At 46.5% G+C, this 27,960-nt stretch overlaps 1 protein-coding gene across 1 annotated transcript in view; it reads left to right on the forward strand.

The window, feature by feature from the left end:
• The window catches only part of LOC100514110 (zinc finger protein 211), a 29,598-nt gene continuing 3,252 nt past the window's right edge, over window positions 1,615-27,960 (forward strand). Inside the window, 5 exon segments of the mRNA XM_013998873.2 lie at window positions 1,615-1,930; window positions 2,693-2,731; window positions 3,303-3,429; window positions 9,823-10,276; window positions 10,278-11,906. Of these exon segments, the coding sequence (XP_013854327.1) occupies window positions 2,699-2,731; window positions 3,303-3,429; window positions 9,823-10,276; window positions 10,278-11,259 (1,596 nt within the window). The 5' untranslated portion in view covers window positions 1,615-1,930; window positions 2,693-2,698 and the 3' untranslated portion in view covers window positions 11,260-11,906.

Here is a 27,960-nt window from a genome sequence, read left to right on the forward strand (position 1 = left end):
TGCAGCAGGTGGTGTAGGCCAGCGACTACAGCTCTGATTAGACCCCTAGCCTGGGAACCTCCACATGCCATAGGAGCGGCCCTAGAAAAGGTAAAAAAACAAACAAATCAACAGTTATTCTTTTTTTTTTTTTTTGCTATTTCTTGGGCCGCTCCCGCAGCATATGGAGGTTCCCAGGCTAGGGGTCCAATCGGAGCTGTAGCCACCGGCCTACACCAGAGCCACAGCAACGCGGGATCCGAGCTGTGTCTGCAACCTACACCACAGCTCACAGCAATGCCGGATCGTTAACCCACTGAGCAGGGGCAGGGACCGAACCCGCAACCTCATGGTTCCTAGTTGGATTCGTTAACCACTGCGCCACGACGGGAACTCCCCAACAGTTATTCTTATTCACCATTATATCACAAATTCTAGCAGAATAATTTGACCTGAAAATCATGCAACTTATATAATTAAAAATACAAATTAGTAATTGATCCAACTGGAAGTTCCGATCGTGGCTCAGCAGTAACTCGACAACTAGTATCCATGAGGATGCGGATTTGACCCCTGGCTCCACTAGAGGCTTAATATCTGGCCTCACCATGAGCTGCAGTGTAGGTCACAGACACAGCTTGGATCTGGCGTTGCTGTGGCTGTGGAGTAGGCCAGCAGCTGCAGATCCGATTCAGCCCTGGCCTGGGAACTTCCATATCCTGCATGTGTGCCTCCGCCACCCCACCCCCCCCCGCCGAAAGATACCACATTTGGTAATTTTTTTGTTTTTAGGGGCACACCCTCGGCATATGGGTGTTCCCCTGCTAGGGGTCTAATCGGAGCTACACCTGCCAGCCTATGCCAGATCGTGTATGTGACCTATACCACAGCTCATGGCAATGCCAGATCCTTGACCCACTGAGAGAGACCAGGGATTGAACTCGCAACCTCATGGTTCCTAGTTAGATTCGTTTCCCCTGTTACGATGGGAACTCCTGCATTTGGTAATTATTAATGCAAGAACCATTAAAATTGTTATGTAATTTAATAATCATTTGCAACAACTGAGAAAGAAAAGGAATCGTGAAATCAGCAAATAGCTTCATTAGCACATTTAGCCAAACTTATTTCATGTATAAATATAATCCTACCCAATTTCCATGAAATTCAACAGAAGTTTAACAACTTATCCCGTTGAAAGAAAAAGACAGAGTTCCTGTTGCACTGCAGCGGAAACAAATCCGAATAAGAACCATGAGGTTGTGGGTTCGATTCCTGGCTTCCCTAAGTGGGTTAAGGATCTGACATTGCCGTGAGCTTTGGCTTGGATCCCGCGTTGCTGTGGCACGAAGTTTCTCTCCCACTGGAAGAATTCAGCGCTCAGTTCTGAGCAGCCCAGGGGCACTACTGGCCCCTTCTCTTGGAGGATGACTGCCAGGAGCCTCAGTAGGCTAGTGAGCGGCGAGAACTACATTTCCCAGAATGCCAGGCATTGAGCGGCAGTGAAGGGCACCCAATAAGCATTCAGAATTTCACCATTTCCTGAAGGGCACGCGGGTGAAGGCGGAACTTCCGTTTTGGAGGTTTGTGTGGTTGTGGGTGTTTGTGGTCGTTTTGGCGATATTGTGGGTAAGGAAGTCGAGGACTCAGGCTGGGGATTCAAGTGACAGGGAAGGCCGGAGCAGGGGCTTTCTCCCCAGGGAAGAGAGGCGCGTCTAAGGTCGGGGATATCGCCGCCTGCGAGGCCGGCAGGAGACAGCGGCGTCGGGGCCTCTCGCGACGCTCGGCTGTCCCCTCTCCGCCCCGCCCTGTGGGTCCGGGGGCGGCGGCCGCGCTGAGGGACCCGCCCCCGGGGAAACGCTCGTGCTCGGGCCTCCCAGCCCTCACCCGCCAGACACCGAGGCCCCGAGCGCGGGGCGCCTGCTCGCGTGCCTGCAGCCGGTCCAGGACGGTGAGGCGGTGGTGGGTGGCAGCCGTTGCAGGCGGAGGGACCGGCGGGTGCAGAGGCTTGGAGGTCGGGCCGAGCCTGGAGGGTTGGCGGAACCCGGGGTCCATGTTGCTTCTGCAAGGGACGGAGTTTGCGGAGAGTGGCCCACGCGGTGCCAGGCCGACGAGTTGACCCTTCCTTCCTGAGACCCTTGGAGCCATGGAAGTTGTGAGGAGAGAGACATGATCTGAGTTAGATTCGAACCCCCCCCCCCGCAGAGTGTGTTCAATAGACCAGATTGAAGGGCCGCTGAGGACATTGAGCAGAAGGAGGTGGGGTCCCTCCCCCCGCAAGGACACACGACGGCTGAGAGTCAATACAGAGGTTAGGCAGTAGGGGAGTTCCCGTCGTGGCTCAGTGGTACGAATCCGACTAGGAACCAGGAGGTTGCAGGTTCGATCCCTGGCCTCACTCCGTGGGTTAAGGATCCAGCGTTGCCATGAGCTGTGATGCAGGTTGGAGTCACAGCTCGGATCCCGTGTTGGCTGTGGCTGTGGTGTAGGCGGGCAGCTACAGCTCTGATTGGACCCCCTAGCCTGGGAACCTCCATATGCCGCAGGTGCGGCCCTAGAAACGACAAAAAAAAAAAAAAAAAGAGGGAGAGAGATTAGACAGTAGGCCCGAGGACAGATCCCTGGCTGGGTGCCTCCCAGGGGTGCAGAGAAGGCCTGAGCCCCTGGAAAATCGCCATGCTCCCATCCCTCTAAGACCTGCCTCTTCCCGCAGGTTTCCATGGCTGCGGAAGTGCTTTTGGAACCTCCTCAGGTAAGTGGAGGTGTCCTCATCCCTCACTGGTGGCAGCCCCTGTTTTCTCCGGAAAGTTGTGATGACGTGAGACTTGTCCCCTGGCAGTTTCCCAGCCCTTGGGCGTGGGTGGAGACCCTGGAGAATGCTAGGTCAGGGTCCTGAGTGGAGTCCAGGGGTTGTGTGGAAGGGTTCCCATTTGAGGCGAGATGTGGAAGCTGAGGAGAGAAATGGGAAGTGTCTGGAGGTCTCCTGTCTTTGCAGGTGGGGAGTAGGTCAGACTTGGAGTGACTGCCTGTGAAGTTAGGGCTGTGTTCCGGAGGCGGTGGGGGGTCTGGACGGGCTGAGGGAGGTGATGCGTTCTGGGTCTTCACAGGCTGCCTCTGGCTGCAGAGTGGCCAGCAGAGTGACCACAGTGGGGAGTGGGAGTGAGAGGAGAGAGCGGACAGCCCCAGGGGCCCCAGGATCTGGACTCTCCTCTGATTTGGGCCTCTTAAGAGGCAGGCTGGCCACGGGTGGATGTGTGAGGAGGCGGACTGTGGGTCCCCCGGAATGAGGCTGTTGCAGGTCTCATCTGTCTCTGTGCTGGCAGGGCCGTGTGACCTTTGAGGACGTGGCGCTGTACTTCTCCTGGGAGGAGTGGAATCTCCTCGATGAGGCTCAGAGATGCCTGTACCAGGATGTGATGCTGGAGACCTTTGTGCTTCCATCCTCCCTGGGTAAGGTCTTAGACGTGCCCCTCAGGCCTGGGCAGGGCTCTGCCTTTCTCTTTTCTCCAGGCTTAGGTACGTCTCCATCTAAACTGTGGACACTTCGTCCTTCTCCAGACCCCTGGGCAGATGCTGTGGTTACTAGGGCTGGTCTGAGTGCAGGCTTCCTTCTCACCTTTATCACTCCAACACCAGCTGCCCCAAAGCCTCTCAGGGAAGGATTTGGTATCACTGTTCTGGAGGTCAGCCTCATGGATCCCACCTGTCTTACCCTTTCCCAGGCTTGGTGACCTTCTAGCCCCATGGCTCCAAAGTATCGCTCCCTTCCTATACCTCTCCTTTATTTGTGCCTCACCATGCCTGGAATTGTAGTCATTTACACAGTCACTACTTAAACAAATATTCTTGCAGGGAGTTTCCGGCATGGCTCATTGGTTAATGAACCCGACTAGTATACATAAGGGTACGGGTTCAATCCCTGGCCCTGCTCACTGGGTTAAGGATCCGGTGTTGCCGGGAGCTGTAGTATAGGTCACAGACACAGCTCAGATCTGGCATTGCTGTGGCTATGGTGTAGGCTGGGTAGCTACAGCACTGCTTCAGCCCCTAGCCTGGGAGCCTCCGTATGTGGAGGGTGTGGCCCTAAAAAGACAAAGGACAAAAAAAAAAAAAAAAATTCTTGCAAGATCTTTCTCTGAGGTTCTTTGTGCTTTGTTTTACATTATTTTTTCTTTAATTGTGGCAGTATATACAAAACAAAATATTTTCCACTTCTAAGTGGCGTTAGTACATTCTCATTGTGCAACCATCACAGTCATACATCCACAGAACTTCATCTCACGGACAGAAACTCTGTACCCTTAAACAGCATCTTCCCCATCCACTGCATTGCTTTCTCTGTCTATAAATTTGACTACACTGAGTGTCTTATATGTGTGGAATCATAGAGTAGTTTTCCTTTGATGTCTGGCTTACTTCACTTAGATACTATTGTAAAGATTCATCTATGTTGAAACATTGTTAACATTTTCTTTTTTTTTAAGGCTGAATATTTATTGTATGTATGTATTACATTTTTTTTTTTTTTTTACCCTTTATTCCATCGTTGATCCTTCCCCTTCTTGGTTCTTGTGAATAATGCTGTTAATACCATGGGTTTACAGATAGCTTTTTTTGTGTCCCTGCTTTTTTTTTTTTTTTTTTTGCTCTTTAGGGCCATACCCATGGCATATAGAGGTTCCCAGGCTAGGGGTCGAATCAGAGCTACAGCTGCCAGCCTACACCACAGCCGCAGCAAGGCTAGATCCAAGCTGCATCTGCGACCTACACTACAGCTCATGGTAGTGACAGATCCTTAACCCACTGAGCAAGGCCAGGCATGGAACCTGCAACCTCATGGTTCCTAGTCGGATTCGTTTCCACTGCGCCACAATGGGAACTCTCCTGCTTCAATTCTTCTGTATATATTCACTGTATGATAACTTTTTACAAACTTTTGAAAGAATCACCATACTTCCTACAGAAGCCACACAAAGATTATAGTTTCTCCCACCCTTGCTGACACTTGGGTTTTTATAACCCATCCTAATTAGTGTGAAGGAGTATCTCATCGTGGTTTTGATTTGCATTTCTCTAACAACTAGTGATGTGAGCATCTTTTCATGTGCTTATTCTCTGTTTATATATCTTTTGGGAAAAAATGTCTCTTCAAGTCTCTTGCCAATTTTGAATCTTGTTTTTTTGTGTGCATGGAGTTTTAGGAATTTTCTTTTCTTTTTTTAGTTCTCTTTATTTATTTATTTATTTTATATAATGATTTTTATTTTTTACCATTATAGCTGGTTTACAGTGTTCTGTCAATTTTCCACTGTACAGTATGGTGACGCAGTTACACATACATGTATACATTCTTTTTTCTCACAGGAATTTTCTGTATATTTTGAATATTTACACTTTCTCAGATATGTGATTTGCAAATATTTTCTTCCATTCTGTGAGTTGCCTTTTTTTTTTCCTTTTTCCTTTTTTAGCTGCACTGCAGCCAGTGGAAGTTCTCAGGCCAGGGATCAAATCAGAGCCGCATCTCGGACATATGCTGTGGCAGCAGCAATGCCAGATCCTTAACCTGTTGCACTTCAAAGTAACATTCTGTGTTGTCTCCTAAGAGTTGTATATAGGAGTTCCCATCGTGGCGCAGTGGTTAACAAATCTGACTAGGAACCATGAGTTTGCGGGTTCGATCCCTGGCCTTGCTCAGTGGGTTAAGGATCTGGCGTTGCCGTGAGCTATGGTGTAGGTCGCAGATGCGGCTCAGATCCCACGTTGCTGTGGCTCTGGTGTAGGCCAGTGGCTACAACTCCGATTAGACCCCTAGCCTGGGAATCTCCATATGCCACGGGAGCGGCCCTCAAAAAAGGCAAAAAAAAAAAAAGAGTTTTATATAGTTGTAGTTCTTAACTTTAGATCTTTGATCCATTTTGAGTTTATTTATCTTGTGTCCATCCAACTTCCTTCTTATGCATATGGATATTCACTTCTAGCATCATTTGTTGAAAATTCTGTCATTCCCTGTGGAATCATCTCAGCCTTGTTGAAAATCATTTAACCATATAGGAGAGTTTATTTCTGAGCTCTTTATTCTATCCCATTGGTCTGTGTGCCTTGATATCAGTATCATATTGTTTTGATTACTGTAGCTTTGCAGTGATATTTGAAATTTAGAAGTGTGACTCCTCCAACTTTGTTCATTTTTTTGTTTGGTTTTTGGCCTGGCCCACAGCATGTGAAAATTCCTGAGCCAGGGATCAAACCTGTGCCACAGCAATGACCTGAGCCAATGCAGTGACAACACAGGATCCTTAACAGGTTGTGCCACAGGAGAACTCCAAGATTCCATGTTACTTTTAAGATGAATTTTTCTTTTACCACAGAAAACTTTGTTGGAATTTTTTTTTTTTTTTTTCTTTTTAGGGCTGCACCCATGGCATGTGGAAGTTCTCAGGCCAGAGGCTGAATTGGAGCTACAGCTGCCAGCCTACACTATAGCCACAGTAATAGCAGATCTGAGCCGTGTCTGTGATGGACACCACAGCTCATGGCAATGCTGGATCCTGGACCCACTGAGCAAGGCCAGGGATTGAACCCACATCCTCATGGATACTAGTCAGATTTGTTTCCACTGTGCCACAATGCGAACTCCCATTGTTGGAGTTTTGATAGGAATTGCATTGACTCTGTAGATAGCTTGGATAGCAATGACTTCTTTTTTTTTGTTCCTCGTTTTAGGGCTGCACCCATGGCATATGGAAGTTCCCAGGCTAGGAGCTGAATCAGAGCTGCAGCTGCCAGCCTACACCAAAGCCACAGCAATGCGACGTCCAAGCCGAGTCTGCGACCTCCACCACAGCTCACAGCATCGCCGGATCCTTAACCCACTGAGTGAGGCCAAGGATTGAAGCTGCATCCTCATGGATGCTAGTCAGGTTCAAAAACCGCTGAGCCACAAGGGCAACTCCAGCAATATTTTACACTTTTTATTGTACAAGTCTTATTTCCTTGGTTAAGTTTATCTTAAGTATTTTATTTATTTTTACTTTTTTATTTTTTTGTCTTTTTTGCCATTTCTTGGGCCGTTCCCACGGCATATGGAGTTTCCCAGGCTAGGGGTCTAATCGGAGCTATAGCCATCGGCCTACGCCAGAGCCACAGCAATTCGGGATCTGAGCCGTGTCTGGGACCTACACCACAGCTCACGGCAACGCCGGATCCTTAACCCACTGAGCAAGGCCAGGGATTGAACCCGCAACCTCACAGTTCCTAGTCGGATTTGTTAACCACTGCACCACGACGGGAACTCCAAGTATTTTATTTTTTTTGACAGATACTTTTATCATGAAATTCTTTTCTTTGTTTCTTGCTCAGATTATTCATTGTTTAGTTTATAGAAATTTTTCCATCTTCTATTTATATCTTCCTCCTTGGCTATATTCATTTATTCTAGCAGTTTTGTGGTGAAATCTTTAAGATTTTGGAGTTTCTGTTGTGGCTCAGGGGTAATGAACCTGACTAGTATCCATGAGGATGTGGGTTTGATCTCTGGCCTCACTCATTGGGTTAAGGACCCGGAGCTGCCATGAACTGTCGTGTAGGTCACAGATGCAGCTGAGATCTTGTGTGGCTGCAGCGTAGGCCAACAGCTGCAGCTCCAATTTGACCCCTAGCCTGGGAACTTCCATATGCCACAGGTGCAGCCCTAAAAAGAAAAGGAAAAAAAAAAAATTGAAAAGAATTCATGAGCTGTGGTGATTTCACTTCATTTCTCTTTTGGATGCCCTTTATTTATTTGTCTTTCTTGCCTAATTGCCCTGGTAGAAGTTCCAATACTATGTTGAATAGTAGCAGCGGAAGCTGTCATCCTTTTCTTCTTACTGATCTTGGAGGAATAGTTTTCAGTCTTTCACTATCGAGTATAATATTTGCTGTGGTTTTTAAATTTTTCTTGCTTTATGTTAAGCTGTTTAACGTTTATTGATAAATATTTTCATCATGGAATGGTTTCTGCGCATTGATTGATGTATTGTTTTTTTTTCCTCATTTTGTTAAAGTGACATATTACATTGATCAGATTTTGTATGTTGAACCATCCTGGCATTTTAAAAATAAGTCCCAATTGTTTGTGGTGTATAATCTCTTTACTATACTGCTGAACACAGTTTGCTAGTATTGTGTTGATTAATTTTTCACCAGTAATCGTCATATGTGTTGGCCTGCAGATGTCATTTCTTGTAGTATCTTTATCTGTTTTTTAATATTGGGATAACGACAAGAGCTCCATTTAATCTAATTAAAGCAATTTAGCATTGCATAGTTGTTACATTGCATTGATTCTACCAGTGTAGTTATTGCCCAGTGGGGAAACGCCTGGTTTTACTACTCTGCCATCTTTGTTCTAGCTGTGCCCATTAATTGGTACTTTTTGTAGTATTTTAAAAATGCTCCTAAAAAATAAAATAAAATAAAATAAAAAACATTCCTGAGGGTTCCCAGTGTAGCTCAGCAGTAACAAACCCTACTAGTAGCCAATAGGATGGGGGATCCATCTCTGGCCTCCCTCAGTGGGTCAAGAATTCAGCGTTGCTGTCAACTGTGATGTAAGTTGCAGATGCAACTCAGATCTGGCGTTGTTGTGGCTGTGGTATAGGTCAGCAGCTACAGCTCCAATTAGATCCCCAGCCTGGGAACTTTGATATGATGAGGTTACAGCCCTATAAAGACAATAACAATAACAATAGTGATAATAAAAAAACTTTCTTATGTTATCTCGTATGCTGCGTTGTCTAGGCCAGTATTGGATACTAAGCTGTCCTATTCTTCTCTTAGGAATTGAATCATCTGTCTCATGGAGTAGTAGCTCAGCTAGGACTAGAGGAAGAATATTCTGTTCTTCCCAGAATGGACATGACCTCAGGGCCTGGTTGAAATCATATGAAGAACCTGTCCTGTTTTACTGGTATTTTGGTGATGCCATTGCCAGTGGCCACACCCCACTTCAGTCTTTCTCCTTTCTTGACACTTTGCCAACTTGTCATTTCTACTAGTTATTTGTATTCTGACTCCTGCTGAGACCTACTCCTCACCTCTCTGGACTGCTTATCTCACTCGTCCTCACACTGTTCCCACCTCACTGCTTTCCAGTTTTGTAATGTCCTAAAGTGTGCACATGTCAGCAGTCCTTAAATACCACTTACCACCTTTTCAGTCAGATTCTTCTGGATCTGAACTAGACTTCTGCACAACATCACATGTCATCAGCAGTTAGAATCCTACTAAAAGCCATTGACAGAAGATGGAGCTATAGAACATACTTTTCTCCCTGGGCCACACCCTTTCCTAGTGTCCTGTGGCAGGTGAGGCCTGCATCATTCTGTGATCTTAAGGACCCAGGAAGAACAGCAGTTGCTTCCTCAAGCTAACCCCAACTCTCTTCCTATTGTGTGTGTGTGTTTAAGGCTGCACCCGTAGCACATGGAGGTTCCCAGGCTAGGGGTTGAATTGGAGCTGCAGCTGCCCAGCCTGTGCCACAGCTGCAGCAAGGCGAGATCTAAGCCGCACCTGCAGCCTACACCATAACTCACTGCAATGCCAGATCCTGAACCCACTGAGCAAGGCTAGGGATTGAACCTGCATCCTCATGGACAGTAGTCAGATTCATATCCGTTGAGCCACGACAGGAACTCCCCAACTCTGTTTTCCTGAGAACTCTTTCCTGGACTGATTCTTTCATGTGTTGAATTACATTCACATTTTACAAATGTGAATTTGTAAAAAAAAAAAAAAAAAATTATGTTTTGCCCCCTCCCAAGAACATTAACATATATTTCACCATCACTTCTTTGCTTTCAGGTTGTTGGCCTGGAGCAGAAGATAAGGAAGCATCTTCTGAACAGAGCATTTCTGTAGGAGTATCACAGATCAAGACCATCAAGGCAGATTCATCTCACCAGAAGGCCCAGGCCTTTGAGATGTGTGGCCCACTCCTGAGCGATATCTTGCACTTGCCTGAGCACCAAGGAACACATCTTGGGCAGAAGCCATACACGGATGGGCATCAGAATTTCCCTGCCAAGCTTCAGCAGTACCAGGGACAGCACTTTAGAGAGATACCCTTCAGAAGTTCTGTGCACAGAGCCTTGTTGGTAAAGAGCTGCACAACGCATGTGTCAGGGAGATCCTTTTCCTGTGGGGAGATTGGCAACGACTTCTTAGCCAGTGTGGAATTCTTCCATCAACCAGTGACTCACACTGAAGAGACAAAGGACAGTAATGAGTGTGAGGCTGCCTTTCACGGTGGGAGAAGACAATGAAGCCTTCAGTTACACAGAAACACTAGTTGAGGACCAAAGACTCCTCACTAGAGAAGTGCTTTATGAGTGCAGCAAATGTGGAAAAGCCTGTAGCCGAAGATGTAACCTCATTCAGCACCAGAAAGTCCACACTGGAGAAAGGCCTTATGAGTGCAGCGAATGTGGGAAATCCTTTAGCCAAAGCTACAGCCTCAATAGCCATAAGAAAGTTCACACGGGAGAAAAACCTTATGAGTGCAGGGAATGTGGGAAATCTTTCAGTCAAAGATCTAACCTTATTCAGCATCAGAGGGTTCACACAGGAGAGAAGCCTTATGAGTGCCATGAATGTGGGAAATCTTCTAGCCAAAGCTATAGCCTTAATAGCCATTGGAAAGTTCATACTGGAGAAAAAGCTTATGAATACAGGGAATGTGAAAAATCTTTTAGTCAAAGATCCAACCTCATACATCATCAGAAAGGTCAACCTGGAGAAAGGCTTTATCAGTGTGGTGATTGTGGAAAATCCTTCAGCCGAAGCTCCACGCTCATTCACCACAGGAGACGTCATACTGGAGAAAGGCCTTATGAGTGCAGTAAATGTGGGAAATCCTTTAAGCAAAGCGCCAGTCTCAGTTCACATCAAAAAGTCCACACAGGAGAAAGGCCTTATAAGTGTAGAGAATGTGGAAAATCGTTTAGCTGCAAACCTCACCTCATTATCTGCCTGAGAGTTCATACTGGAGAAAAGTCTTATGAATGTCAAGAGTGTGAAAAATCCTTTAGCTGCAAATCGAACCTCATTGATCACCTAAGAGGTCACCCTGGAGAAAGGCCTTATGACTGTGGAGAGTGTGGGAAATCCTTTAGTCAAAGATCCATCCTCCTTCAACATCAGAGAATGCATAGTGGAGGAGTTCCCGTCGTGGCGCAGTGGTTAACGAATCCGACTAGGAACCATGAGGTTGCGGATTCGGTCCCTGCCCTTGCTCAGTAGGTTAACGATCTGGCGTTGCCGTGAGCTGTGGTGTAGGTTGCAGACGCGGCTTGGATCCTGTGTTGCTGTGGCTCTGGCATAGGCTGGCAGCTACAGCTCCGATTAGACCCCTAGCCTGGGAACCTCCATATGCCGCGGGAGTGGCCCAAGAAATGGCAAAAAAAAAGAGAAAATTCATAGTGGAGAAAGGCCTTATGGCTGCAAAGACTGTGGGAAGTCTTTCAGCTGAAAGTTCAGCCTCATTTACCACTGGAGCGTTCACAGTGGGGAACGACCTCATCAGTGAAGAGTGTGGAAAATCACTTAGCTGCAAATCTAACGTGTTGTTAAACACCTGAGAGTTCACACTGGATAAAGGAGTGTGGAGAATCCTTTAGCCACAGTTGTAGCCACATTTAGCAGCAGAAAGTTCGCACTGGAAAATATGTCTTATGAGTGCAATGAATGTGGGAAATCCCTTAGCTGCTCATCTGATCTCATTCAATACCAGAGACTTCACAATTGTGAACGGCCTTAGATATGCTGGGATATGCAGTTTCCTTCTAGTGTAATTACACAGAAGGAGAGAAGTTGTCACGGAGCCATCTACCTAAATCAAATCCCTACATCTGAAAATCTGAAATGCGGAGATTCCCCTTAAGTCCCAGGTATGTGAGAACCTTTAAGGACCGGTGTAATACTGTCGCACCTGCCCAGGACCCTTGCCAGATTATGTCACTGCCAATTCTATGGCACAATTCATTTCACCTCTGCCTCCTGGCAGGTCCTCACAGTATGCAAACGTTACCTCCCAGTCTGCTTAGGGAAGCTGACCTTTGTATCATCCCCATTTTCAGGGGGAAATAATGTGTAGTCTTAAAGGTGGGGTCCTCATTCCCTTCTCACTTCCGAATGAAGGCATGGACCTGACCCAGTTTTGGCCCAGTGGACCCAATCTGAGTTCTGTTGGTGACTTGCCAGGAAAGATTGCATTTTCAAGGACATGTTAGTAATGTGTGTGTGTGTGTTTGTCTTTTTAGGGCTACTTCTGTGGCATGTGAAAGTCTAAGGGTCAAATCAGAGCTGCAGCTGCCAGTCTACACCACAGGCACAGCAGCTCGAGATCCGAGCCTCGTCTGTGACCTACACCACAGCTCCCAGCAATGCCAGATCCTTAACCCACTGAATGAGGCCTGGGATCGAACCTGTGTCCTCATAGATATTAGTTGGCTTCGTTACCACTGAGCCATGACGGGAACTCCAAGGACATGTTAGTTTCTAGTGACATTGATCTTGGATCTTCCCCAGCCTCCAAGTCCCCAGCCTGGAAACTGCATGCGGTATATTGCTTTGCATTTTGCGATAATAAAGCGTTAATGCTTGAGCCACTTTTGGTCTTGGGGTTCTATTCACTGTGAGGTGACCTGAAAACAGCAGGACTCCACCAGCATTTAGGACCACACAGTTTTCATAGGGGTCCCCTGCTTCATGTGCCTCACATGTCAGTATGATTGAAGAATATAACTCTCTGGTTTTTGCCCAATATGCATTGTTGCCCAGGGTCTCCTAGGAAAAACTGCAGAGCTTTGTGGTCCTAATTAGTGGACTGTGGAAGCAATGCCAAGTAGTTATACTGTGGAGACACACAGGAAGTCTGAGGGCTCTAGTGTTTTTATTTTTAGGGCCGTACCTGTGGTACATGGAGGTTCCCAGGCTAGGGGTTCAATCAGAGCTACCGCTGCCGGCCTACACCACAGCCACAGCCATACAGGACTGTGTATCAGGAATTTTTGTGTGTGTGCTCAGAGAACCCTGAGGAGCTGGGAAGTTTTGGCAACCTCCAGTGCTTCTGGGAACAACATGTATTGTTTTTCTTGTTCACAGGGAATATCCCATAATATGCTTCGCAGTTATCCTGCAAAAGAGCCACATGCACTGATCCCCAGAATTCACTAGATAGTGCCACTGTAAGACTAGGGTCAGGGGAACCGTATTGGTAAAGTAACACTGGAGCGGAAGAGACTGCAGTGAAGTAGACAGAGTGTGCCTCTTCTAAAATTGCATCAGGAGTTCCTGTTGTGGCTCAGTGTGTTAAGAACACGACATAGTGTCCGTGAGGATGTGGGTGCAATCTCTGGCCTTGCTTAGTGGGTTAAGGATTTCCCACTGCATTTTAGCAGCAGAGGTTGCAGATGTGGCTTGGATCTGGTATTGCTGTGGCTGTGTTGTAGGCTGGCAGCCACACCTTCAGTTCAACCCCTGGCTCTGAAACTTCCATATGCTGCAGTTGCAGCAGTAATATGAAAAAAATAAAATTGCATCAGCAAATGCTCCTGTGACTGTGCAGTATCACTGTGCACAGATGCACGGAAATTCTCAAAACCTCCAGGCATATGTATCTTTTGTGGCTGAGATCACTGTCAGAGAAAGTAAGCTCTGGTTTTGTGGATTCCTATAGCTTCTCTGGGATATTCAGCTAAAGGCCATTGCTGCACAGGCAGAGAAACAGACATATAGAGATTAGATCCTTTAGTCCACAGTGTGTCTGTGTGACCAGCCAGTATTTCTCTTAATGCAGGTGGGAAGGGATCCATTGTTCATCAGTATTTGATACCACTAGGGCAAGGCTTCTCCAAGGTCATCAGAAAAGGGGCAGTATAGGATTGCCAGACCTGATTTTCTGAAAAGAGTGGAATATCTAGATTTATCTTTTGAACCATTTTGTAAAGCTTTTTTTTTGTTTGTTTTTTTGTCTCTGCAGGGACACACCTGCGGCATATGGAAGTTCCCAGGCTAGGGGTCCATTTGGAGCTATAGCTGCCGGCCTACTCCATAGCCACAGCAGTGCAGGATCCAAGCCGTGTCTGCGACCTACACCATAGCTCACAGCAACGCCGGATCCTTAACCCACTAAGTGAGGTCAGGGATTGAATCCAAAAACTCATGGTTCCTAGTTGGATTCATTTCTGCTCTGCTACCATAGGAACTCCTATGTTTCTTCTGGGTAAAATGTCTGTTCATATCTTATGCTTATTTTACTTTTCTGTGTTGGGGATATGTTCCTTTTCATTAGCAAGTAATCAGCTTATTTTTGTTCCTCAATTTTTGTGGAACACTGCATTCTATACAGTGTAATTATCACATACACAATATACTTATAAGTTTAAAATGCATTGTTCATATATTCTTCAGTCTAGTCTTTCAATAATATAGTTAAGTCCTAGTTAGTAGTGTTTTCCAATTCCCCTGATATAAATATTCCCACTATGGCCAGTTTCTTTTGTTAAATTTTTTTTTCTTAAAGGATAGGTTGATTTACAATGTTGTGTCAATTTCTGCTATACAGCAAAGTGACCAAGTCATACCCATGTATGTATATTTTTTCTCATATTATCTTCCATCATGTTCCATCACAAGAGATTGGATAGAGTTCCCTGTGCTGTACAGCAGGACTCCATTGCTTAACCATTCTAAATGTAATAGTTTTCATCTACAAACCCAGTCCCCAGAACTTCTCCCTCCCTTGGCAACCACCAGTCTGTCCTCCATTCTGTGAGTCTGTTTCTGTCCTGTAATTAGGTTCATTTGTGCCACATTTTAGATTACACCTATAAGTGGTGTCACATGGTATTTGTCTTTCTCTATCTGACTTCACTTAGTGTGAGAATCTCTAGGAGTTCCAGTAGTGGCTCAGTGGTAACTCCTCTGATTAGTGTCCACTAGTGTCCACGAAGACAAGTGTTCAGTCCCTGGCCTCGCTCAGGGGATTAAGCATCTGGCATTGCTGAGAGCTGTGGTTAGGTTGCAGACACAGCTTGGTTCTTTCATGGCCATGGCTGTGGTGTAGGCTGGCAACTGTAGCTCCAGTTCAACCCCTAGTCTGGGAACTTCCATATGCTATGGGTGTGGCCCCCAAAAAGACAAAAAAAAAAAAAAAAAAAAAAAAAAAAGTATGAGAATCTCTGGTTGCATCCATGTTGCTGAAATGGCATTATTTAGTTCATTTTTATGGCTGAGTAGTAGTCCCTTGTGTATATGTACCACTTCTTAATCCATTCGTCTGTCAACAGACATCATTTCAGTGTCTTCTCTATTGTGGATAGTGCTGCTATGAACACTCAGGTGCATGTATCTTTTTGAATTGTACTTTTGTCTGGATATATGCCCAGGTTTGGGATTGCTGGATCATATGCTAGTTCTGTATTTAGTTTTTGGAGGAACCTCCATACTGTTTTCCATAGTGGTTGTACCAATTTACATTCCCACCAGCAGTGTAAGAGGGTTCCCTTTGCTCCATACCCTCTCCAGCATTTGTTATTTGTAGACTTATTAATGATATCCGTTCTGACTGGTGCGAGGTGGTACCTCATTGTGTTTTAATTTGCATTTCTCTACTAATTAGTGATGTTGAGCATTTTTTCATGTGCCTACTGGCCATCCATATGTCTTCTTTGAAGAAATGTCTCTTTAGGTCTTCTGCCCATTTTTTGATTGGGTTGTTTATTGTTTGCTGTTGAGTTGTGTGAGTCATTTGTATATTTTGGAGACTAAGTCCTTGTTGGTTGCATCATTTGCACCTCTTTTCTCCCATTCCATAGGTTGTCTTTGTTTTTTTTGGTTTCCTTTGCCATGCAAAAGCTTCTAAGTTTGATTAGGTCCCACTGGTTTTTGTTTTTATTTCTATTGCCTTTGGAGTCTGACCTAAGAAAACATGTGTACGGTTGATGTCAGAGAGTGTTTTCCCTGTGTTCTCTTCTAGGAGTTTTACGGTGTCTAATGTTTATGTCTTTAAGCCATTTTGAGCTTATTTTTAAACTGTGCATGGTGTGAGGGCATGTTCTAGTTTCATTGGTTTACATGCAGCTGTCCAGTCTTTCCAGCACCTCTTGCTGAAGCCAAGGGCAATTTCAAAAGTGCCAGCATAATGTCACTGAACATGGAGTTAGGAAGAGTTACTGGAGGCACGTCATTCTAATTCTGCCATATAGGACCAGTAGCTACAGTAAGACACAGATGATAATTAAATAGTAACTTTATTAGGAAGTGACATGTTTTGAATATTTCTTTAATGAAGGTGTAATTGAACATATAAAGTACTCATATTTAAGATGTATGTTTGATGTTTTGATACATTCTTATATCTGTGAAACCGAAATTTTCATAGGAAACGAAAGACAATATATAATAATGGCACTTATTCTGTTAAGTTATTCAGTTAAATACTTAAATTATACAAGAAACAGAAGCAGAACAGGCAAGATACTTGAAGTACAGACAATTCTTGTGGAAAAAAAAAAAAAAAAAAAAAACTTTTGCAGAAGTTCCTGAGTCAGGGATTGAACCTGCACCATAGCAGTGACTTGAGCCTCAGTAGCAACAAAGTGGAATCCTTAACCCACTGCACCACAAGGGAATTCTAGAACAAACCCCAACTTTGAAAATGTTTCTTTTTAGGGCACACCTGTGGCATATTGAGGTTCACAGGCTAGGGGTTGAATTGGAGCTGCAGCTGCCGGCCTACGCCACAGCCAGAGCAATGCCAGATCCGAGCTGTGTCTGTGACCTGCACCACAGCTCACAGCAACGCCTGATCCTTAACCCACTGAGCGAGGCCAGCGATCGAACCCGCATCCTAATGGATACTAGTCGGATTCGTTTCTGCTGCACCACAACGGTGTTATTATCTCTAGATATTCTCGATATTATCACCCACAGTTAACAGAGGAGCAAATTTTAATTTTTTTTTTTCTGCTTCGCCTGCAGCTTTTGGAAGTTCCTGGGCCAAGGATCAGACCTGCACCGTGGCAGTGACCTGAGCCACTGCAGTGACAATACTGGATCCTTTACCTGATAAGCCACAAGAGAACTCCATAGCCCCCTAATTTCTGAAGTGACCCAGTGCATATAAACTAGGATTTTTTTTTTTTTTTTTGCCACCTAGGCTGCAGCTGCAGCAACACCAGATCCTTAACCCACTGCACCATGGTAGGAACTCCTCAAAATGTCTTTAACATACAAATCGGGTTCAGGAACTTGAAGTGGAAGTAACCAGTTTTCTTCAGACCTGAGATAGCACCGTACATGTTCAGGGTCCCAGGGGGAATGGCATCTCGTGGTGGCCATTGCTATGTTGATCCCATCCCTTGAGGCCCCTCTACCTCACATAATTCACATGAACAAGGCCATTCTGGAGTTCCCTGGTGGCACAGCAGGTTAAGGATCTGGCATTGGCACTGCTGTGGCATGGGTTTGTTCCCTGGCCCCAGAAATTTTGCATGCTGCAAGTGTGGCAAGACAAACAAACATTTTACTCCAAAGGTACAGATTAAAGTTGCATACATCTTTCCCCACACCACGGCTCAGACAGCTTAATCCATTTGAATTTCCAAATTTAGGACAAATTGTAAAAACTCAAAAACTTTGTCAGATGACCCTCCCCATGCCACCTGTGGTCCAGTGCACTCATACAACAGTCATACAGGAACCTCTTTCCTTGAAGCTTGGGCTGCACACAAATGGCTTTTCCATTCCTCTGCCACCATCAGCATGGTGACAAGTCAATGCCCTCCATGTGTGAACACGTGTCATTAGTAATGACATAGAGGTATACCATCCCAGGGGCATCTCACTGCTAGAGTCCCTGGCAAATCGACATCAGGCCACCATCCCCCGCTACTAGTGCCACTTCCTGAGACTTGACAGTGGCGGCTACCTCTGGATATCTCACTTGACCTCCACCAGATAGGCCACTGTCGAAGCCACCATGCGGAGCCTCACAGAAACAGTCCAGGGAGTTTCTGCTGTGGGTTCAATCCCTGGCCCCAGTCAGTGGGTTAGGATCCAGCATTGCCATGAGCTGCGGTGTAGGTCTCAGACACAGCTCAGATCTGGCATCGCTATGGCTGTGGGGTAGGCCGCAGCTGCGGCTCTGATTTGACCCTTAGTCTGAGAACTTCCATATGCCACGGGTGCGGCCCTTAAAAAAAAAAAGAGCAGTCCTCCTTCCCTTCAGAATTCTGCCCCTTATCCTCAGCAAGCAAAGCTCTTCCCCCAGCACAAATCATTCATTAGACATTTCACCTTCCCCATCAGTTCCAGGCTGCTGGTCTCACAGTGTGCTGCAGTAGCTTATTTAAATAAACCTTATGGCCATATAAAATAAGACCCTATACACAGGCCTCCCTCTGGCCACTGGATCTCATTGTACTAAATTCCCAGCCCTTGGGCCCTCTGCTCCCACCCAAATGCACTAGTCCCATAATAATCTCGCTCGGGGAGTGCTTTTATGGCGCAGTTACGGATCTAATGTCACTGCAATGGCTTGGGTCCTTGGTGTGGTGCAAGTTCAAACCAGAAACATCCATATGCCACCAACACAACCAAAAAAAAAAAAAACAAAAAACACAACAACTCAGGAAGTAAGATCATGGCTCCAGGACCCACACCCCTAACAGTGTGAATAAGCAGAGAAGCCAAGAAAAATTAACACTGGGCTTGTCTCAGAGTTCCCCTTGTGGCTTGTGGTAACAAACCCAACTAGCATACATGAGGATGCAGGTTCATTCCCTGGCCTCGTGTAGTGGGTTAAGCATCTGGTGTTGCCATGAGCTGCGGTCTAGGTCATAGATGCAGCTTGGATCTGGCATGGCTATGGCTGTGGCGTAGGCCAGAAGCTGCAGCTCCGAGATGACCCCTAGCCTGGGAACTCCCATGTGCTGTGGGTGCGGTTCCTACAAATGAAATGAAAAAAATAAAATTGGGCTCATCTCACGGGTTGTGGGCTCCCTGCAACCCTGCAGACCTGAAATAGGAACGTCCCCTGTTCCACACGGTGCCCATACTTCAGTGGGCGCTTGTTGGCTCAGGTTAGGGCACCCATGGAACCAAAGCTAGGTTGTCTGGCTTTTCATAGCTTGGTGCCATCCGCTTTGGGTAAATAACATCCTAGGCCAGGGACACTGCCGGCCATGAACACCCCTACATGGTGATGCGGTGGTTCCTTGGCTCTCTCTTACCGCATTTGACACCCGGCCTCTTGAGCACTCCCTCCACAGCTAATCAGTAGTTGACACTGTACTGTGGTTCCCTCTCAGTGGCAACATTCCGTGCAGGTGAATATGTTATAAGGCTCCCGCTCGGCTGCCTAGCTGGGTTGCAGCCCATCCAGCTGATCTAAGAAAATTTGATCATCACACACCCAGGCCTCGTTGAGCTGTTTGGCCACGTTTCCAAACCTAAACTCCTTCAACTGTTCTCCTGGCCGTCCCTTTAAAACACAAACTCCAGGAGTTCCCGTCGTGGCTCAGCGGTTAACGAACCTGACTAGGATCCATGAGGGCATGGGTTCGACCCCTGGCCTTGCTCCGTGGGTTGAGGACCCGGCGTTGCTGTGAGCTGGGGTGTAGGTCACAGACGCGGCTCGGATCCAGTGTTGCCGTGGCTGTGGTATAGGCTGGCAGCCGTGACTTCGATTCGACTTCTAGCCTGGAAACTGTGATGTGCCACAGGTGCGGCCGTAATAAAATAAAACAGGAACTCCAGCCATTCAGAGTGATCACTCTGAGGTCCTGACCAAGATTCCTACCGCAACATTATCAGTTCTTGGTTGCTTGTGTCAAATTCCGGTTTCAAGGTTTTAGCCCCTAAGGAGCATTGGGTTTATTTCCCTAAAAATTCGTCACTTCTGCTGGCATATCCTCCATATCAGACTCTCCTCTCTTAATATGACATGCTGTCTGCTTTCGGGGCTGCATGTACTCTTTTTGCCTCCTGCCAAAAAAAATTCTGTATCTTCGTGTGTGTGTGTGTGTGTGTGTGTGTGTGTGTGTGTGTGTGTGTGTCTCTCTCTCTCTCTCTCTCTTAAGGGTTGTACCCACAGCATATGGAAGTTCCCAGGCTAGGGGTTGAATTGTCGCTGCAGCTGCCAGCCTATGCTACAGCCACAGCAACACCAGATCTGAGCTGCATCCACAACCTACACTGCAGCTCAAGGCAATGTCAGATCCTTGACCCACTGAGCAAGGCCAGGGATTGAACCCGCAGCCTCATGGATACAAGCCAGTTTGTTGACCTGCTGAGCCACAACGGGTAGTCCTAAATTCTGTGTCTCGATTGTGGTTTTGGTTACATGACTTTATACGTGTGATAAAACTACATAGGAGTTCCCTGGTGGCACAGCAGGTTATGGATCCAGTGCTGTCACTGCATCATCTCAGGTCGCTGGTGTGGCGAAGGTTCAGTCCAGGAACTTCCACGTGCCATGGGTGTGGCCAAAAAAATTTTTTTGGAAAAAAAATAGATCAGGTGTCTATCTTGCTAAATCCCCACATCTTCCCAGAGCAGTTAGAATAACATCCAAATTTCTCATCATAGACTCCAAACCATGTGCCCACCCCTTTCCCCATTGCCCTGGCCACATGGCACCCTCCCCTGCAGCCCTGCTGGCCTTCGCATATTCCAGCAACCAACCAAGCTCTTACTGACCCTGGGGAGTTGGAACGTGCTTTTCTCTTTGCAGGGAGTCTCTGCTTCTGGATGGGGTCTTCAGTGGGCTGCTTCATATCGCCCCTTATATACTGCCTGCTGCCCTTACTTTGCAGTACAGTTTGATGTCCATTTTCCAACATTTCCCGACATGAATCCTGCATCCTGGGGAGAGGAGACATGACCAAAGTTAGCCAACTGGGAGATGGCACAGCTCAAATGAGTTGGAATCCCAATCTTCCCCCAGAGTCCAAGTGCTAAGCTGCTAGCCCTCAAAGGTACTTCACCTATCAATTGAGAAAAGATACAAGGCCAAGCGATTTCAGGTTCAAGCTTCATCATTTTTTTTAAAGGCTTATAATAGTCAAAACATTTTCAAAAAATAAAAAAGCCAAGCATTTTCCATTTTCTCAAGTGGAACAAATTTGGACTTTATGTCTCTCTCTCTCTCATTTTTTTTTTAGAGCTGCACCTGCGGCATATGGAGGTTCCCAGGCTAGGGGTCTAATCGGAGCTACAGCGGCCAGCCTACCCCACAGTCACAGCAACACCAGATCCGAGTCTGCAACTTATAGTACAGCTCACAGCAATGCCGGATCCGTAACCCACTAAAGGGACGTTGTGTTACTGGTGAAAAGCTAAGACAGTAGAGCAATGCAGGGGTCCAGACAGAGGCGCAGGCGTATCATTCGTTTATCTTCCACACTGTTGCCAAAGTAATTCAAAATTGGAAGTACAATATTTTCAACAAATTTTCTTTTTTTTTGCTTTTTAGGGTAAGGAACTCGACTAGTGTGCCTGAGGACTCGGGTACAATCCTGGCCTCCCTCAATGGGTCAGGGATCCGGCGTTGCAGTGAGTTGTGCTATAGGTCGTAGATGCAGCTTGGATCCCTCATGGCTGTGGCTGTGGTGTAGGCCGACAGCTGCAACTCCACTTAGACCCCTAGCCTGGGAACTTCCACATACTGCAATGGGGCCCTAAAAATGCAAAAAACGAAAAAGAAAGATGAAAACATATACCATCTTAAATATAACACAGGGAGAGTGCTCTTTGTCCTTGTTTTAGGCCAAGATTTCTTGCATAGGAGGAAGACCCCACAAACCTAAAAGGAAACTATGATAAACTAGGTTTTAATAGAATTAAAAATTCTTGGGGAGTTCCCATCGTGGCTCAACAGAAATGAATCTGACTAGTATCCATGAGGACTCAGGTTTAATCCCTGGCCTTGCTCAGTGAATTAAGGATCCAGCATCGCCGTGAGCTGTGGTGTAGCTCGCAGACATGTCTTGGATCTGGCATTGCTGTGGCTGTGGTTAGGCTGACAGCTACAGCTCCGATTTGACCCCTATCTTATGCTGTGGGTATGACTCCAAAAAGACAAAAGAAAAAAAAATTCTTGGAGTTCCCATCAAGCAGCACATTTAGTTTAGTTCCCATCCCACTGTACACTCATTTCAATAGGTAACATTAAAAGACTGACAACACCTAGTTTTTGAAGATATGAAGAAAATTGCAACTCTAATACATTGCAGGTAAGAATGTAAAATAGTAAAAATAAATTGGGGGAGTTCCCATTGTGGTGCAGCAGAAACGAATCCGACCAGGAACATGAGGTTTCGTGTTCGATCCCTGGCCTCGGTGGGTTAAGGATCTGGCGTTGCCGTGAGCTGTGATGTAGGTCACAGACTCAGCTTGGATCCTACATTGCTGTAGCTCCAATTTGACCCCTAGCCTGGGAACCTCCATATGCCACAGGTGCGGCCCCTAAAAAGCAAAAAAAAAAAAAAAAAAAAAAGATTGGAAGACACAGGCAGTTAATGAAGTTAATCATTCACTTACCATGTGACATGAATGAAATTAATCGTGTAACATGATCAGGTTAGTCATGTGACAGGATGAAGTTAATCATCCTCTCATCATGTGATGTAGCCTTATTCCTGAATTATAACTGTGGGAGAAATGGAAACCTGTGTCCACAGAAATACTTCTTCATGTTTGCACATTTCCATCAACTTTATTCTTCGAAGCCAAAAACTAGGTAACAGCAAAAACAAAAAACATCCACCTACATATGAATGGTTAAGAAATCATAGGGGGGAGTTCCCGTTGTGGCTTAGTGGTTAACAAATCCGACTAGGAACCATGAGGTTGCGGGTTCGGTCCCTGCCCTTGCTCAGTGGGTTAAGGATCCTGTGTTGCCTGAGCTGTGGTGTAGGTCGCAAACTCGACTCGGATCCCACGTTGCTGTGGCTCTGGCGTAGACCCGAGACTACAGCTTCGATTAGACCCCTAGCCTGGGAATCTCCATATGCTGCAAAAGCGGCCCAAGAAATGGCAAACAAAAAAAAAAAAAAAAAAAAAGGGGGGCGTTCCCTGGTGCTTCAGGGATTAAGGACGTGGCGTTGTCAATGCTGTGACTCAGGTTGAGGCTGTGGCGAGAATTTGATCGCTGGCGGGGAGCTTCTGCATGCCGTGGGCACAGCCAAGAACAAAGGGGGTGAGCAATGTTCTGCTCTTTCCCTTTCCACTAAATGATGTTTTTTTTCGGCTCCCCCCCTGCGGCATATGGAAATTCCTGGGCAGGGGTGGAATCCAAGCCAGAGCTCCCACCTACACCACGGCTGCAGCAATGCCTGATCCTAATCCACAGTGCTGGGCCAGGATCAAACCAGCACCTCCCACAGAGACAAGCTGGATCATTAACTTACTGTACCACAAGGAGATCTTTCCAGTGAATGATCGTAATTTCAGCCTTTGTGATTTTTTTCTTGGACTAGGAACTTCCCTGAGGTGCTCTCTGGCTCACCAGCCTTATCAGTGCACAGGAGGTGAGAATATTAATCTCGTTATCTGCTTTCCTTGTAATCCACAACGTGGCAAAATGGAGAAGTGTTAGCATGTTTGTGTGAGACTCACCTCGGACAAAACGTGACCAGAACATCTGTGAGAGTAAACTTAATTTCCCCCACTTATTGTGCACGTTGTTACATTTCACTGCAGAGATATTAGTGTTTGATTGTGGTCAGTTGCCCCAGGCAATACGGTGTTGTATGGTACCTATTGGAAAGTTGGAGCTGCGGCTGGATGAAGATTCCATCAACAGGCAGATTTTATCCAATCATGTCTTTAAACACATCACTGTCTCAGAGCCTATAAAAGGAGAAGGGCCTTGGGAGGGCACATAAGATGAACTCAGTTCAGAAAGGAAGCCACACAGTCGCTCAGCCTTCAGCCCAACATTACCCAGTTGGAGGTTCAGTCTTTTGGAGGAGGTGAGTTTCCTGAACAAAAGGGAAATTTTCCAATTTCGTATGTGTGAGTGTGCATGGCCTGTGTATGCATGGCTATGGGGAGAAAATTCCTAGTACAAAGGTATCGCTGTCTTTCAGGAATGGGGAGCGTCTAGTGTGACAGCTGCTCGGGTTGTGCAAAATCTGGCCTGACCCAAGTAGACATCTCCTAGGAAAGCCCCTGTTTGGGGTGGGGGGGTTTAGGCTGCACCCTTGGCGTATGGAAGTTCCCAGGCTAGGGGTCCAATCAGAGCTGTAGCCACCGGCTTGTGCTACAGTTATAGCCACAGCAATGCGGGATCCGAGCCTCACCTTGGACCTACCACAGCTCACGGCAACACCAGATCATAACCCACTTTTTGGGGCCAGGGATCAAGCCCAAGTCCTCATGGGTACTAGTTGGGTTTGTTAAGGCTGAGCCACAATAGTTACTCCTAGGAATTCATTTTTATTGCATCTCGTGGAAGTGTAGGTCCATGGCTGACTTGAGTGAGGGTGGGGCTAAAATTACAGGGTGTGTGTTACTGAACGACTCTTACTGAATACTCCCTGTGCTTTGTATCTCTTCATTCATGAGCTCCGGTATCAATGGCAATCAGAGCCCCCATGACAAAGTTGGAGGCCTGATGGGTAATGAGTCTGGGGTCACACAGCTTATAAATGCCAGGCCCCAGACCAAGAACACTGGCAGTCTGGGGATTTTTTGGTTGTGTTTAGTTTTTTTATTGGAATGGAATTGACATGTAACTAGCTTCAGAGGTACATGAGTCAATATTTGCATTCACTTTGAGATGGCCACAGTCAGGCTAGTTACTAATTCATCAGCATGCATGATTACATGTCTTTTGTGGTGGTGAGTATTCTTAATCGGCAATTTCAAATTTCAAGATCGGGGCCATAATAACACGCTGCAGCCTTGTCTGTTTGCAACCGAGCGCATGTCTGCAAGTGCGACCCTATGGTGTGTGTGTGCTGGGGTCTTCTAGAAAGAGACGCCTTGGGAGGCCCGGAGGAAGGGAGAGGCATGAATTTTACAGGAAAAGCGAGAAAGAGACCAGATGTAGATAATCAGCCACGACACCCTAAGGTGGGGTGGGAGGGGTGAGAACAGGCCCAGGCGAGGGCTGGTGGGACCAGGAAGGACTTGATCCTTTTTCCTGAGAGCAGCAGGCAGCTGTGGAGGGAATTAACTGGAGCCGGGGAGCGGGGCCTGAGCAGATTGTGTTTGAAAAGGATTGGCTGGGAAGGTGTGATAAGTGGATTAGGGAAAGGCACGTGTGTGTTCCTTTTCTCCTGTAGGACTTTTCCTAGAATCGCTTTTCCTGTTAATTGATGAGATCAGGGTGGCCAGTCTGATCAGACCAGGGAGGTGGATTCAAAGCATGAAGGGAAAGACACCAACGGACAGAAAGGAGTTAGGTGTTGGGGGCCAGCATAATAGCATGTGCCAAATACCCACGTTTTCTGATTTTGTGGCCTGACATTTGCTTTTTATTTATTTTATTTTATTTTTGCTTTTTAGGGCCACACCCTTGACAGATGGAGGTTCCCAGGCTAAGGTCAAATTGCAACTGTAGCTGCTGGCCTACACCACAGCAGTGCAGGATCGGGGAGCCACGTCTGCGACCTACCCCACAGCTCACAGCAACGCCGGATCCTTAACCCACCGAGCAAGGCCAGGGATCAAACCCCCAACCTCATGGTTCCTAGTCAGATTTGTTTCTACTGCGCCCCCACAGTGGGAGGTCCTCCAGATATTTGCTTTTTAAAAAATAGCAGTCTTGGAGTTCCCATCATGGCACAGTGGTTAATGAATCTGACTAGGAACCATGAGGTTGGAGTTCCCGTTGTGGCTCACCTCATTAAGAACCCGCCTAGTATCCATGCCGATGCCGGTTCCATCCCTGGCCTCGTTGGGTGGGTTAAGGACCCATCATTGCTACAAGTTGCAGCATAGGTTGCAGATGTGCCTGGGATCCAGCGTTGCTGCGGCTGTGGTGCAGGCCAGCAGCTGCAGCTCCAATTCAAGCCCTAGCCTGGGAACTTCCATATGCCACAGGCACAGCCCTAAAAAGCAAAAAGCAATCTTTGAAATGTTAACTGTATACAAAAGTTAAAGTAGAGCAATGATACAGAAAGAGGTTTAATCTATTTGATGTGCTAAGAAATGTGCCTGTGTTTGATCAGAAGATGTGATTGGCAGTCACAGATCACCATTGAGCAATGCAGTCTGTTTCACTTCTGAATCCTACACGCTAGTAGAAAAGGATAGGCATGAAAAACAGGTCAATATACGGAGTTCTCTTTGTGGCTCAGCTGTTAAACGAACCTGACTAGGATCCATGAGGATGCGGGTTTGATCCCTGGCCTCGCTCAGTGGGTTATGAAAGGATTCAGCATTGCGGTGAGCTGTGGTGTAAGTCACAGACGAGGCTTGGATCTCGAGTTGCTGTGGCTGAATCGTAGGCCACAGCTGTAGCTCTGATGCAACCTCTAGCCTGGGAAGTTTCATATGCCTCAAATGCAGACCTAAAAAGCAAAAAATTTAAAAAGAAAAGAAAAAAAACAGGTCAATAATAAAATTATAACTTTGATAAAATCAGTGAAGCAAGTGGGAATTCCATCGTGGCACATGTGGTGCAGCGGAAACCAATCCAACTAGGAACCATGATGTTGCGGGTTCGATCCCTGGCCTCAGTCAGTGGGTTAAGGATCCTGCACTGGAGTTCCCGTCGTGGCTCAGGGGTTAATGAATCTGACTAGGAACCATGAGGTTGCAGGTTCTATCCCTGGCCTTGCTCAGTGGGTTAAGGATCCGGTGTTGCCCTGCACTGTGGTGTAGGTCGAAGATGGGGCTTGGATCCTGAATTGCTGTGGCTGTAGTGTAAGCCGGCGGCTACAGCTCCAATTAGACCCCTAGCCTGGGAACCTCCTTATGCTGTGGATGCGGCCCTAGAAAAGACAAAAAAAAAAAAAAAAAAAAAAAAAGGATCTGTCGTGGCCGTGGGACGTCGTGTAGGTCCTGAACTGTGGTGTAGGTCACAGATGCAGCTTGGATCCTGCGTGGCTGTGGCCGTGGCATAGGCCCGCCATAACCTCCATATGCCTCGGATGTGGCCCTAAAAAGACAAAAAAAAAAATCAGTGAAGCAAGGAGAAATTTTTTTCATAAGGAAGAGAAATTGTTGATGGGAAACAGCGAGACTGTAGAGGTGGAAGTAAAGGGAAAATTTCCTGAGGAATGGATCTGGGGCTGACGTAGGGTGTAGCTGGGTTGGTTCTGCAGATGTTTGTGGGTGACGTAGGAGTTTCCAACACAATTCTCATTGCTATCACATATACCTGTACATCAATTAGTTGTAATCTATGAAGATCAGATCAATCCTGTGTATGGATTTCAGCCTGTCCTATTCCATTCACTTTACTGTAAATTTTTTATTTTATTTTATTTTTGCTTTTTGTGGCTGCACCTGTGGCATATGGAGGCTCCCAGGCTAGGGATTGAACTGGAGCTATAGTTGCCGGCCTGCGCCACAACCACAGCAATGTGGGATCTGAGCCATGTCTGTGACCTACACCACAGCTCACAGCAACGCCAGATCCTTAACCCACTGAGCGAGGTCAGGGATCGAACCTGACTCCTCATGGATACCTGTTGGGCTTGTTACTGCTGAGCCACAGTGGGAACTCCCAATATTTAGTTTTCCTATAATGACTGAAAGAACATATTCGTACTAGATCATTGCCTTCATTCAGTTACATTTTGTTCAATTACAATTTAAGACCCTACTTAGTATTTACTTATTTACCTTTTTACGGCCTTACCTGGCCTCACCTGCGGCACATGGAGGTTCCCAGGCTAGAGGTTGAATCAGAGCCACAGCCAAGGCCCATGCTCTGGCAGCTGTGGCAACACAGATCTGAGCTGCATCTGTGACCTACGCCAC

This window comes from Sus scrofa, chromosome 6, assembly GCF_000003025.6.
Source record: "Sus scrofa isolate TJ Tabasco breed Duroc chromosome 6, Sscrofa11.1, whole genome shotgun sequence".
NCBI classification, from domain to species: domain Eukaryota; kingdom Metazoa; phylum Chordata; class Mammalia; order Artiodactyla; family Suidae; genus Sus; species Sus scrofa.